Source organism: Aethina tumida, chromosome 8 (genome assembly GCF_024364675.1).
Source record: "Aethina tumida isolate Nest 87 chromosome 8, icAetTumi1.1, whole genome shotgun sequence".
Taxonomy (NCBI): Eukaryota; Metazoa; Arthropoda; class Insecta; order Coleoptera; family Nitidulidae; genus Aethina; species Aethina tumida.
In genome coordinates, this window is record NC_065442.1 from 5,759,548 (window position 1) to 5,773,903 (window position 14,356).

General features: G+C 37.1%; 3 protein-coding genes across 3 annotated transcripts in view; 2 read left to right on the plus strand and 1 right to left on the minus strand.

Moving 5' to 3' along the window:
• Positions 1-14,356, plus strand: part of LOC126266346 (uncharacterized) — a 183,910-nt gene that overhangs the window by 109,872 nt on the left and 59,682 nt on the right. The gene's annotated exons all lie outside the window — the stretch shown is intronic.
• On the minus strand, positions 4,641-7,998 carry LOC126266417 (uncharacterized). The gene is made up of 2 exons (XM_049970316.1): positions 6,037-7,998; positions 4,641-4,784 (listed from the first exon to the last, which is right to left on the minus strand). Exons 1-2 carry the CDS (start codon positions 7,996-7,998, stop codon positions 4,641-4,643), a joined length of 2,106 nt encoding a protein of 701 aa, XP_049826273.1.
• LOC126266418 (uncharacterized) lies at positions 12,524-13,756 on the plus strand. Its single transcript, XM_049970317.1, has one exon. The coding sequence runs from the start codon at positions 12,524-12,526 to the stop codon at positions 13,754-13,756; it is 1,233 nt and encodes a 410-aa protein (XP_049826274.1).

A 14,356-nucleotide genomic window follows, 5' to 3' on the forward strand; every position in this document is an offset into this window, starting at 1 on the left:
ACCATAATTAAAATCGAAACTTACATATTCTTACAACGCCACTCACACAAACACTATGCCATTTTACTGTCAATTTTAGGAATTTCTATAACCAAATTACTAAATGTAATTACTAAAATCCCCAGTTTTCTATGTTTGACCCCACTTTCGTCCCAGAATCGTGCATTTCCGACGCCTCCGAACTAGTATGTTCGGCACGATTTCGGGATGTAGCCATGTTGCCATTTTGAATGCGATGTTGCCTTTTCTTACATATTTTGTTTATCTGTCACTTTTTTAGGGCGGGAAACCTTTCATTTAAAATTTTCAATTTCAAATGTGTATAGGTTAGGTTTTTCCAAAGGTATATAAAAATAAAACAATTAAATATTTCACATCAACTTTATTATATATCAATGGTAAAAACAAAAAACATTAAAATATACATACTATATAACCAGAATTAAATCAGAACAAATGTTTTCTAATCTTAATTTAAGCTTTTAATTTTGAAATTTTAGAAATAGTATCCCGATGCATCTTATACAAAAAAGAATTCTTCTCAGCATTATTATTACTAATTGTAGTTTTAACACAGACGGAAAATACAAATTTATCATATGAATTATTTGAAATAATAGGGCAAAAACTAGAACTAGGAATTTTGGATACTTGAACATTATTAATACTAATAAAAGTGGAAAGAACTGTAGAAAATGCGTAGTGGAACAGGATTCTTAAAATTGAAATTTTTAACATTAATAAGATATTTGTTAGAACATTTAGAATAACTACAATATTTACTATTATAACCAAAAACTAGAGATTGCTGAGAAAAATCCATTATAAAATTTATTGTATTATATTATTATTATTATATATATACCTGAAAGTATTTTTTGCATTGGGGATCCTTAAAGATACATCTCTTCAAGAGGTCATCTAACCTAAAACCGTAATGTAATTATTACAACTGCTGTATAAGAACTTTATGAAATTTGGCAAAAATAATAACTAACCAGCAAAAATGAAATGAATTAAGAAAAATTTTATATTAAATTCAATGATTGAACAATTTAAATAAACAACATTCTAACAAGATATGTAAAATAATATACAATAACAAATACAAACAATTAAATAACATATAGTGGTATATAAAAAGATTCTTACCAGAAATATACTTTTTCAAAGTACTAACATTCATCGACCACGCTCTCTTCTCTAACCTAAAAACTACTGAATTTTCGCCATTCTAAAATCCTAGTAAATTACTAAAATCACTAAATATTCATTACCAATTTTTAAAATTAAACATTAAAAATCCCTACAACCCCAGGCATAAAGGTCGTGCCTTTTCGACTATTCCGAACGTCTATCATCGGCTGTTGCCCCTCCGTCCCTATTCGCTTGGCCACCCTTGAATACCTAAGAAATACCAACCCAATGTTATAAACAAGAAACATTACTGGGCACGATCTCGGGATGCAGCGATGTTGCCATTTTAAAGGCGTTGTTGCCATTTCTTACAGACTATAGATATCTTTTTGTCCATCTGTCACTTTCTATTTAAAATTTATATTTGTCGGTGTTGTTGTGGGTTACGACAATTTACTCCGTAATAAATACTACACTGATTTTATAAATCATTTACTAGTATTAATTAATATGAACAAAAACTAAAATATACTTTATGTCACTAGGAAGTTGGCGCGCGAATTGCTAAGTGGTTAAATTCGTTGGGCATTGTTACCAACCTTATTTATTCTTTGCGTTGTCAACTTCAGAAAATTAAATTAACTAAAACTCTACATTACTCCCCGCCTAGTGGCGGAGCCTGAAATGAAATAAAATTTAAATATTTAAATACACCAAAATATGAAATGTTGAAATATTTCTTCTTCATAATCTAAATTTCACTTTTCTCGTAGATTTATGTGGGTCATTGGTGTTTATTTGGTTTGCAGCATAGTTGTGTTCCGTGGATATGATGTCCTCTTTAAGTAAATAGGCGGGTTTTAGCCGATCTTTTGAGATATTGCACTTCTTCGATTTAATATCCACTGTATAGTATTTCTCTTGTCTTTTTAATACTTGGAATGGTTCATCAAAAGGTTGTTCTAATGGCTTCCGGACAGTATCTCTTCTAACGAAGACGTGTGTACAATTTTCTAAATCTTGTGGAACAAAAATTTATGTTTGAGCATGTTCCGTTTGCATTAGACTTAACATACTCATTTTCTCTTTAAGTTTTGTGACAAAGGTTTCAGGATCTGGTGTGGCAGATGTTGGATTTAAAAATTCTGCTGGTAGCGTTATTGTTGCTCCATAAACTAGTTCTGCTGGTGATATTTGGTAGTCCTTTCGTATTAGGGCTCTCAAACCTAATAAAATGGTGGGCAAAACTTCTGTCCATTTATGACTATTGTGGCACTTTTTTGGAATTTTTTAGCGTTCTATGCCATCGTTTTATCTTACCGTTTGTTTGTGGATGATAAGAACTTGTTCTAACTCTTTTCGATCCAATTAGACAAGATAAGGCTTGAAATAGCTGACTTTCAAATTGTCTACCTTGATCTGTTATGATCTTTGAAGGGCAACGAAATCTGCTGATCCAGCCTGCATAAAATTTTTCAGCTACAGTTTCTGCAGTCATATCAACCATGGGAATTGCCTCGGTCCAACAAGTATATCTGTCTATGCATGTGAGGCAATAACTGTAACCGTTTGATGATGATAAAGGTCCAATTATATCAATATTAATTTCTTGAAAACGTTCTTTAGGTAGTTCAATTTTGGTGAAAGGTGTAATTGTGTGTCTGTGTATTTTAGATTTCTGACACTGGATACATGCTTTTGTCCATGATTTAATATCTCATTTTCTACTTCTATCATTTTGGGCCAGATATAACGATCTGTAATCAACTTTATTGTTGCTCGTATCCCTGGATGAGATAGTTTATGAAGTTTTTCAAAAACTTTCTTTCTAAAACTTTGTGGTACAAATGGCCTAATTTTATTTTCTTCTGAAATATCACAGTAAACTTCTATAGAGTTTGGATATACTATTTTTTTCAGTTTAAGTCCTGTTGAATCTGATTCTAGAAGTCTTTGTAATTCTTGATCTAGAGTTTGGTGATGACTGAATTCCTCTAATTGTACAGTATTTGTTAAATCTATCGAATTAATTCTGCTTAACGTATCAGCAACAATGTTTGATTTTCCTTTTATGTGTATTATTTCTGTACTGAATTGTCCTATAAAATCAAGTTGACGTGCCTGTCTAGGTGAATCTTTATCCATTTTTTGTTGAAAAGCATATGTTAAAGGTTTATGATCTGTGTATATCGTGAAATTTCGACTTTCAAGCATGTGACGAAATTGTTTGATTGCAGCGAAAATAGCAGTTCACGATCGTACGTACTATATTTGGCTTCAGCAGTTGAAAGTTTGCGAGAAAAAAAACTTAATGGTTTCCAAACGCCTTCTTCATATTGTTCAATTACGGCTCCTATGGCATAGTCAGATGCGTCAGTAGTTAAGGAAACTGCAGCGTTAGTCTTTGAATGTACTAACTGCATAGCATTGGTTAGTTCTTGTTTAACTTTCTCAAATGCTTCAACTATTTCATCTGTCCAATTTACCTTTGTTTTGTCGTTTTTAGGACTGTTTTTCAGGTAATCATTTAAGATTGCTTGTGTTTTTGCTGTATTTGGCATAAATCTCCTGTAGAAATTTATGACGCCAAGAAATCTACGCAATTCATTTTTTGTGCTTGGTTTTTTGAAGTTTCTGATTATCGCTATTTTCTCTGGTAATGGAGAGGTTCCTTGTTTACTTATTTCATAGCCAAGAAATTGCACTTTTTCTTCTCCAAAGCAGCATTTTGCCGGATTTATCTGTAATCCATATTCTGTTAATCTTTTAAAGAGTGTATGTAGGTGTGTTTTATGTTCTTCAATACTGTTTGAAGCTATCAAAATATCATCGATATATGGAAAACAGAAAGGTAAATCTCTTGTTAATATACCTCTGGAAAGTCTGAGCAGCGTTGCTTAGTCCGAATGGCATTTTTAGAAATTCAAATAATCCAAATGTAACTACAGCGGTTTTTGGAATTGATTCTTTTTCCATGGGAATTTGGTGATAAGCTCGTGTCAAGTCTATTGTTGAAAATATGACTGATCCATCTAACATACATGCAAAGTCATGAATATGCGGTATAGGGTAACGATCTTGTTTGGTAACTGCATTTAGACGTCTATAATCACCAACTGGTCGCCATGAACCATCTTTCTTCTTCACCATGTGAAGTGGGCTTGACCAATCACTATTAGATAAGCGACATATACCTTGTTTGACCATATATTCAAATTCCTGTTTAACTGTTTTTAATCGATCTGCATTTTGCTTTGAGTGGTGCACCAACGGTCTCGATTTCGTGTTGTGTTCGGTTTGCTTTACTGTTTTTGCATCTGTTTGGGTTTGTGATTTCGGGGTACTCCTTAATTATATCACAAAACTTTTGCTCAGGATGCAATGTGAATATTGAAACTTGGTTAATATTGATTTGTTTTCCTTTACTGGATAGTTTTATTGTGCGGTCAATTAATTGGCTAGTAGAATATGGGGCACTTGAGACAGACAGCGTAGGTGTGACGTCACGACTCCCCCCTCCCCTCCGGCGCCAGTGGGGCACTTGAGACGAACAGCGTAGGGGTGACGTCACGACCCTGTCGGCACGTGCCGCCCATCTGTTTGGGTGGTTGCTGGCCTTTGTCGGCAAGTGAGCACACGCCACCCCTCTGTTTGGGGCGGTTTGTAGCCTTTGTCGGCATGTGGGCACGCGCCACTCATCTGTTTGTGATGGTTTATAGCCTTTGTCGGTATGTGGGCAAGCGCCACCCTTGTCGTGGGCCACCTCAGACCAAAAGCGTAGGTGTGACGTCACGAGTGTATGATATGCGCACCTTTCGTGGGCCACTTCAGACCAAAAGCGAAGGAAGACGCGTATGCGCGCATTTGTTTATTTTTACCTGTTCGTGGGCCACTTCAGACCAAAAGCGTAGAAGTGACGTCACGAGTGTATGAGTCGTGGGCCACCTCAGACCAAAAGCGTAGAAGTGACGTCACGAATGTATGACATGCGCACCTTTCGTGGGCCACTTGAGTCCAAAAGCGAAGGAAGACGCGTATGCGCGCATTTGTTTATTTTTACCTGTTCGTGGGCCACTTCAGACCAAAAGCGTAGAAGTGACGTCACGAGTGTATGAGTCGTGGGCCACCTCAGGCCAAAAACGTAGGAAGACGCAAGAGTGAATGAAAATGCAATTAATTTATAATTATGATTTATTACATATTAAAAACAAAAACATATCAATAAGTTAACAATTTATTATTATTATTGTACATTTATATTACAATTTATTATACATTTTGTTATTTCGATACATGAAAAAGAGGTGAAAAAGTTCTTTCTTTCGTTGTTGCTTTCGAATCCCAGTCGTTGATTGGTGCAAATACCGTGTTTCTAAAGTAAACAGAAAACATACATATACAATATTAATTATTCAATGGTAATTTTTGTAGTGATACACCTTTTTTGTGACTGATTATTTGACTGAGGCTCATAAGTGTAGTTGTGGTGGCTGTGATGTAGGCTGAGTGTACAAGTCCGTTTCTCACCCGGTTGTACGCGTTGAATATATCAAAAACAAAATAGACAAATTGTATGTACCATATATATCTATATAATATTAATAATTCAAAGTTACCTTTTTTTTATATTTTATATTAATTTTTAATTTCCACTTAATTAGTTCCTAGGGACCTTGTATCCGAATGGCCGAGAACTGTTGAGAAGAGTCTCTTTGTTGAATTCGTTCTGTATGTCTTTGTCTCCTCTTTGGTTACTACACGATGATCTTTTGTCCGCACAAAGTTCATTGACGTCAAACGAATGGGATCTGTTTTTTCTAGAACCATTTGTTTAATTTTCTCAAAATTAATCAACTGAGAAGCACTGTATGTTAAGGCGATCCCTTTCACCTTACAAACATGTTCGATACACTGCTTCGTCGTTGACCACACCGAGTATGCGTAATTTTTCGGCCCGCCCGAAACAAATTCCGTGATGTAGGAACCGATACCGTATACCTCCAGCTCATCGGTCATGTCCCCAATGAATTTTCCAGTCGGGGGATCTGGAAAATGGTTGCTTGACACATAGATAACGGAATCGGTGTTGTAGTATAAAACACGTGTATCCAACATCTCTAGATATTCGTACAACTTCAAACGGGCCTGTGCTGTAACAAAAGCTGCAATTACCACATTCACAGTAGGCAGAGATTCCACAGCCTCGTCGGCGTACTCCCAGTTGATTACAACAGTTTGTTCATTCACAGGAGTTATACTGTTGACATTCTTCGACGGATGCGCAAGGAGATCAAAGCATTCCTGAGGATCGTTGACGATGGTTGTTTGTGGTTGGTTTTCACGTTGTCCAAACTTTCCCCAGAACGAATTCAACATTAATTTGGCGAGGGATCGAAGACCAGGGTTATTTTCGATGCGTTCCGGTGTTAGCTTCACTTTTTCAGCTTCTTCAAAATCCACCAGATATTGTTGTTGTTTCACCACATCGTTTATGCAATCCGCGGGCCAGCCGGAGGCTTCCTGTTTAATTTTGATGAATTTATTCATCATTTCTGTGAATAAACCCGGCTGACCCGCCGCATGGTTGTATTGACGCGTTTCGTATGTCCACACTTCAAACACTTCCACAATCCTGTAGCCTTTTTCCAATGCTTTCAGGACTTCTGCAATTACCCATGTCCCTGTGAACAATCGTTCTTCCTCCGTATGGCAACACTCACGCTGCTGTGAACTTTCACCACAGCTGTTGCAAAGGGCGAACATTAACTTTCCCTTCATCCTGACAGGGAGAACGGGGTGGTACAACTGCGCGGGTGGTAAAATTTTACATTTCACCATGCCATCTACGGTGGATAAATCAATGTCCCGGGCTGCAGATCCTACATAAATTGTGGGGTGTCCTAGAGGAAATCGGCCGTACTTGCACACAAAAGGGTACAACGAACATACATCGATGTATTTGATGCGCTCACCCTCGTTACATTTGTAGTATGTAACAGTGTTTCCGGTTCGGCCTCCATAAAAACCGTCACGAGGATTCAATGGTGATGTTGCCAACACGGGATGGTTTTCGACAAAATCACGTACTTCACAACTCTGTTTTAATAATGCGCGGAAGTTACATTCCCACATTTCGATGACTTCAAATCCCAGGTTGCGAAGTCGAGTCGTTTTAATGGTGGTGGCCTCGTAACGATTTCGCATGGTATCCATTTTATCTCCTCCAATCGATGTGTCTCGGTGAAATTTGAAACAGCTGGTGCATCCATGGAAGTAACAACCGTGAAACTCGAATACCTGACGCTGCTCCTCGTTAAAACCGTCAACTTTGAGTCCTCCTCCTACTAGGTGTTCTCGACCTGTACCGGCGTGGTGTATGGTGATTCCTCGTACGTTCTCCTCCCACAACAACCATTGTAAAGCGATAACCGATTGATTATCAGCCAATCGGTAACCACCACGGGGAATAACGGCGATTGTATCGGCTTCCAGATAGTTTCGTGCAAACACCTTATTACACGCTGATGCTATTGTTGTTGCTTCGGTGAATGGACAAACCTTACACTCGTTAAGAAGCATCGACCTAAATGAAAGACAGGCTCTCATTAGTATTTCCACGTCCGACTTGCAATATGCGACGATTTCCTCCTGGAAATTAAAAACATCATTCTGATGCTCTTGATGCCAGTTTAAAAACGTATGTCGGTCCTCGGGCTTCATTTGATTCGGACCGTAAAATTCAGCAGATGGTAAAGGACCCACGTATTGCTGATTTTCCAGGGTATTAAACAAGTGTGGAAAATAACCCTTCTTAAAGTTTCCAGCAAGGCCGAAAGCTTTAGGTAGCTTTGCCAGAGCCATTGGAAAATAATTTAGCGAGTCCAAAAATCGCACATTTCCCACCTCAGCCAAAATAATTTTTGTCCCCCGCATAATTAAGTTTGGCTTGATGTCTGTTTTGGTGAGAATATAGTTCAGGATGAACTGCTGGTCGAATGCTTGACCGTTATGTGCAATCACAGTCACTCTTTTGAAAATTTTCCTTTGATTCAGCACAAAGTTCATAAAATTTTCAATAGGGTTGTTGATAATTACGTGGGTCCTTACGCCGCATTTTTCACAAAATTCCACTTCCGTATCTAAACAGTTGGAACAACACAATTTAAACACACACAATGTGGTTTCATGCACTGCACTGCCGTCGGTCTGAATGGTGTCCTGTCGTGTTTCCAAATCGTAAAATATGAATAATAAATCAGTAAGGCAGGGTTCCTTTGTGTTTGGCTGAATATAACACTGTTGATTTATCTGATGGTGTTTTTTACAGATCTTACAAAAAATTTCACCACATTCATGCCTACGTTTTCCATCGACAGTTTTAAAGCACCTTTGACACAATCGCAAGTCGGCACACACGTTGCATGTCTTCTTAATCCGTAGATGATTTTCCAAACATTTCCGGCTCCTGAAGTGACGATGACAATCCACACACTCTATTTTCTCCTCATCCTCGCACCGTGGTGATTCACGACAGCACGAACAAATCCCACTGCAACGATGGTTGACGCGTGTATTGTAGGGAAGATTACATTCTTCGCAGTAGTAATCACAGGAAAACGCAGAGGTTAACGATACAATCGCGTTGTAATGTTCTTTGTGGAGTAGTAAATTAAGGGTTGGTCCTTCACTTTGTCCTTTAAAAATCACATCTCGTCCACCGGCACCGTACTTGAACACTGTAATTCTGTATTCGGATAAAACCCTTTGGAATGCTTGCAACTCCTGATTCTCGGCACCCTCGGCGGGAATATCAACACCCGCTCTCTGGCACAGTTCCATAGCTCGTATTCCTTGTAGTTGTCCAATGTCCCGGCGAACCTGTACGAATTGTGGATCACTAGTCAGTTTCGCGATTAACACTACAAGTGCCCGTGGCAGGCAAAGGTTATCAGAATTTTTTATAACAATAATACCTCTTCTTGCAGCACATTCTTCTTCGAAACTATTATATTTTGTTTTCTGGGCACGCCCCATACCCACCGGCATCTTAATAACCGTCACTTTTATCTGAAAAGTTTCAGTGTTCACGCCAGCCGAATTAGATCGGTATACTGATTGCACCAAATCGAGCACCTCATCAGCGGACACTGAATGCCTTGGTTTGAAGCGTGCCCATGCTTCACCGCGAACAAGTTCACTACCAGAAAACGAAAACCCGACGCGATCCTCCGGATTGAGTCCCTCCAATGAATGTTGAACAATTGAGGTTATTCCGTTGCGTATCCAATTCACGGGATGAATGTTCTCCGGAACGGGGTTAATTTTAAAGGAAACAGCTCGCTGGATTAGGTTAAAACGGCCAGTCGATTGTTCAACATCGTCTACAACTTGAAATGCTTGTTGATGTTGTTGTTGTTGTTGTTGTTGTTGTTGTTGTTGTTGTTGTTGTTGTTGTTGTTCTTGCGATTCAATCTCATCTATTATGTGTAAACTCATGTTGTAGGACTCATCGTCATTATCTACAACGGAGGATTCATCTTTTGGAAAAAAAATATAAATAAATTAATAAATATATAAATAATTTGTATACATATATATATTTATAAATCAATTTACCATACTTTGGTGTCAAGCCAAGTTCATCTATAACGTAGAAAATGATGTCTGAAGATTCAAGATTATTATCATCATTATGATTCACAAAGTGGAATGCTTTGTTTTCTGTAATAAACACAAATAAATAAATAAATAAAAAATAAATAAAAACAACTTACCCATGATAGCAGAATAAAAAGGTGAAGTAGAAGTCTAAAAATAAAATAAAAAATACGAACAAAAATATTCGTGAGGATGATCAACAGAGCTATTCTTTCAAATAACAGTCAATAGTGTTAATAAACTGATGGTTGATGTAAGAATATGAAAATCTGAGCGGAAGACTAAATATAAGACCCTGTACCACCACCATCCCTACCATTACATTTCGAATGTGGGGGCGTTTCTTCTAGGGTGGTGATTTTTTCACTTCATTAGGTGGTGGTGGTTTCCTTTTATCTATTTGGTGGGAGTGAATAATATTTTATATATATATGTATTTTTTATATATACATATATATATATATATATATATATATATATATATATATATATTGTATTGAGAAAAAAAAATTTAATATTAAAAATATACGTTACAAATAAATTTGAATGTTTTTTCAATTACCACACTGTTTGAAAACATCGGTGATAAATATGATGTACAGAGTGCTGACATTTCATTTCAATGTTGGTCATTGAGTATCGCGGTAATGGTTTATTAAACTCTGTTATTGACAACTTACCGTGGCTTGTAACAACGGGAATGAAGATAAAAAAGAAGCTCGGAATGGGTCATCGTACACAACACCAATTAAAATTTTCATTCAAGAAAAACATTGTCGACAAAATTCTATAAAAAGATTTTAAAATCGGTCGACATAAAACCAGGTAGCAAGTCACTACGAAAAATCGCTGCACCGGCAATAAAAATAGCCAAAGTCAACATTAAACGAATTGGGGGTCGAAAAAACGTGAAGATACCTAGAACAATTCCGTTTAGTTCGAAACAAGGAGGAATTCTGCCATTACTGCCAATTCTCGCTGGTTTATCAAGTCTTGGAGCATTAATGGGTGGTGCTGCCGGTGTGGCAAAAACAATAGTCGACGCGAAAAATGCAAAGAAGAATCTAGATGAACAGAAACGACACAATCAACGCATGGAGCAAATAGGAAAAAAGGGTAGTGGATTGTACTTACGAAAAAACCCAAAAGGGTACGGTTTGTTCTTGGAAAAAATTCCAAAAAACTACCGATAAGAGTACCCGCACGAGCACTCTACGATCATGAAATAATCAAATTTGCCAAACAATTGAAAATACCCTATTTTAGAGGTGTTTTTATGCGTGACGCTCTACCTTTGTATCCTAAGAAAAACGAAAGTGCCGTCGTGAACCTGGACGATTCAACAAATTACGGAACTCACTGGGTTTGTTACGCAAAGAGAGGAAATCAAGTCAAGTATTATGATAGTTTTGGGGATTTACGACCACCGTTGGAGATAATTCGATACATGGGAAAAAATTGTCAAATTTATTACAATGTACACCCTGAGCAGAAGTTTAATGAGTCATCCTGTGGTCGTTACTGCTTGAAATTTTTATACAATATAAAACAATGAATACTTTGTCATACTATAATAATAATAATAATAATAAAGAAAAATCATTAATTTTAATTGAGTTTTATTTGATGATGATTTTACATACATTAACTTTTCAATATACACACACACACACACACACACACACACACACACACACACACACACACATCCACAATTGCTGTTGTTGTTGTTGTTGTTATTGTTGTTGCGTTTTCTATTATTTTGTGTTAAATAAGCAGTGAGCTAAACTATTACTCAGTCTTATTTGAAACGTTGTGAGAGCAATGTCATATATATTTACTCTTACAAGTACCAACCACATATTAAATATTGATTTTGTAAATCCTATTCAGTTGGATCCCGAAGTACAGTACGGGCTCGCCTTAATTGGATTTCATTCGTATAACAGTATTCCGAATATTGATTCAAATTGTAATACATTTAACTACCGGAACATAGCCAATCGTATCGGATATATAGAAATCCCCGAGGGTGCATATGAAATAAGTGATATTGAAAAATATTTACGAAAGAGAATTATTCAAGATTCCATAGAAGATGAGTTAGCGGAAGGAAAGATTTTATCGCTAAAACCCTCAAGTGCGAAATATATAGCGAAACACTTGCAATTGACTTCAGCACACCGTCTTCTGTTGGGAAATTGTTGGGTTTTTCGGCAAAACGTCTAGAAACAGGAGCACTTTACGAATCTGACTTACCTGTGGATATAGTAAAGGTGAAAACATTACATATCGACTGTAACATTACCACGGGTGCGTTTTACAAGGACAGACCGACACACACCATCTACGAATTTGCATTGGACAGCAACCCTGGCTACGCGATTGACGAAACACCAAGACATATTATCTATCTCCCCGTAGTGAACAGAAATCAAATTTCAAACATTTCACTGCAGATTTTGGATCAAAATTTTGAACCTGTTAATTTCCGAGGGGAGGAAATTATTATCCGATTGGAATTGAAAAAGCTCACGTAAAATGGGTTTGACTTTCGATTACTATAATTCGGACAACAACAGTACAAATCCATCAGTATATGAAAAACCGTCATCGTGTGTGAATCAGCTTAATTATCAACAGCAAAAGAAGAAACAGAAGCAGAAGCGCAGGCCGAAGCAACGTTTGACTCTAGACAACGTATTGTTTTTACAATCACTGGGTTACAATGTCGTCGTACAATCAGGTGTTCGAGGTCCACCGCAAACCACGGTACGACGAAACAATTCAAAAAATGGAAACTCGCACCTATTACCCATACATAAAATCGTTCAATAATAATGACGTTATTGAAATCTCCATAAACCAGAGGGATTCCTGGGTACTGATGCACGAGGCGGCAATTGTGATTGAAGGGAAGCTGAGAAGAGATGGTGGTGAAGGTGAAGTTTCACTGGTCAACAATGCTGGTGCATTTATGTTTGACAATATCACGTACGAACTAAACGGAAAAGAAGTGGACTCTGTTCGTACACCGGGAATCGTCTCCACAATTAGAGGATATCTTTGTTACAATCAAATGGATAGCAATATTTTGAGTACGGCAGGATGGTGTTACCCAAACAATCTAGTTGCGACCAAGAACAAGTCAACGTTTGTTTTAAGAATACCACTGCATCATCTGTTTGGTCTATTTATCGACTATAAACTAGCTCAATTTGGTAAACACACCTTAAGATTGGTCAGAGCTCGAAGCGATCTAGATGCTATTGTGTGTAAATCCTTGAAAGATACAGCACCCACCTCAGGTATCATCAAAATGACCAACATTTGTCTAAAAGCACCCATTGTTGTTCCAAATGACATGCTGAAAATAAAATTGTTGGATTCGATAAAAAATGATAAACCTATACTTTTACCATTCAGAAGATGGGAATATCATGAACTGCCACAATTAGCAACTGGATCAACGAAGGAAATTTGGGGTGTGAAAACATGTACAGCTGTGGAGAGTCCACGATTTGTAATTGTTGCTTTTCAATCGGACAAAAGAGAAAATGATTCGGTTGATACGACCGTCTTTGTTAATATGCACGCCTCGGAAGTACGGGTCGTGTTGAACGGTGAATATTATCCAGCTGAACGACAGGGTTTGAATTTTGCCAAACACAGTTATACCGAATCACATTACAACTATACTCAGTTTTTTAACAATTTCAAACATGATGCATCCCAAGCAAAGCAACCTCTACTCGATTATTCAACGTTTAAGGATAATACCATATTTGTTATTGATTGCTCCAAAAGAAATACAGCACTGAAACTGGGTACTATAGATGTTAAATTGGAAATTGAATCGAGGGTCGCATTTCCCCAGAAAACAAAGGCATATTGCGTAATCGTGCACGACTGTGTTTTGGAGTATCTACCGCTAAGTGAAATTGTACGCACTGTGACTTAAATATAAGTTGGATATCGGCATCACAATCTGAATAGAACGAGGAAATATTTCATTGTGTAAACACCACAACGTCCACAACACTAGCAAACACATGGAATCCAACAAGTCTGTCGACGTCGACGTACCGGCGGACAACAACAACAACAACAGCAACATCAACAAGAACAAGGAATGTGAAAGTATTGTTGCAATGAATTGCTGGCGGGATGTTTTCGAAAATCCGTTTAGATTTAGAAATTTAAAATATAAACCTGTAGTTAGAATAATTACACCAAGAAATGTATTGTAAAATTAATTGTGTGTACGAGTAGTAAAAATATCATAATAAAAAAAATCCTAAAAATGACAGCAGTTTATCATTATCGATTCGACACAGGGTCGTAAACATCCTTCAAACTGTTGTGGTTGATAAGATTGCAACCACATGTTGGGTGGCAAAAATATTTTGTGAGAAAACTATTTTAATGTTTGCCTAATGATTATAAACAATCCTAAATAGGGCAGAGCAGTTTATCATTATTGGTTCGACACAGTAAACACCCTTCAACCTGTTGTGGTTGATAAGATTGCAACCACATGTTGGGTGGGAAAAATATTTTG

Bases quoted from the DNA above. Each gene is read 5' to 3' on its own strand.
- LOC126266418 (XM_049970317.1), top strand. From the start codon at position 12,524: ATGTCGTCGTACAATCAGGTGTTCGAGGTCCACCGCAAACCACGGTAC.
- LOC126266417 (XM_049970316.1), bottom strand. From the start codon at position 7,998: ATGGCTCTGGCAAAGCTACCTAAAGCTTTCGGCCTTGCTGGAAACTTT. The intron at 4,785-6,036 runs GTTTGTAAGGTG...CGCCCCAAACAG, and splicing joins CGAAGCAGTGTATCGAACAT to AGGGGTGGCGTGTGCTCACT.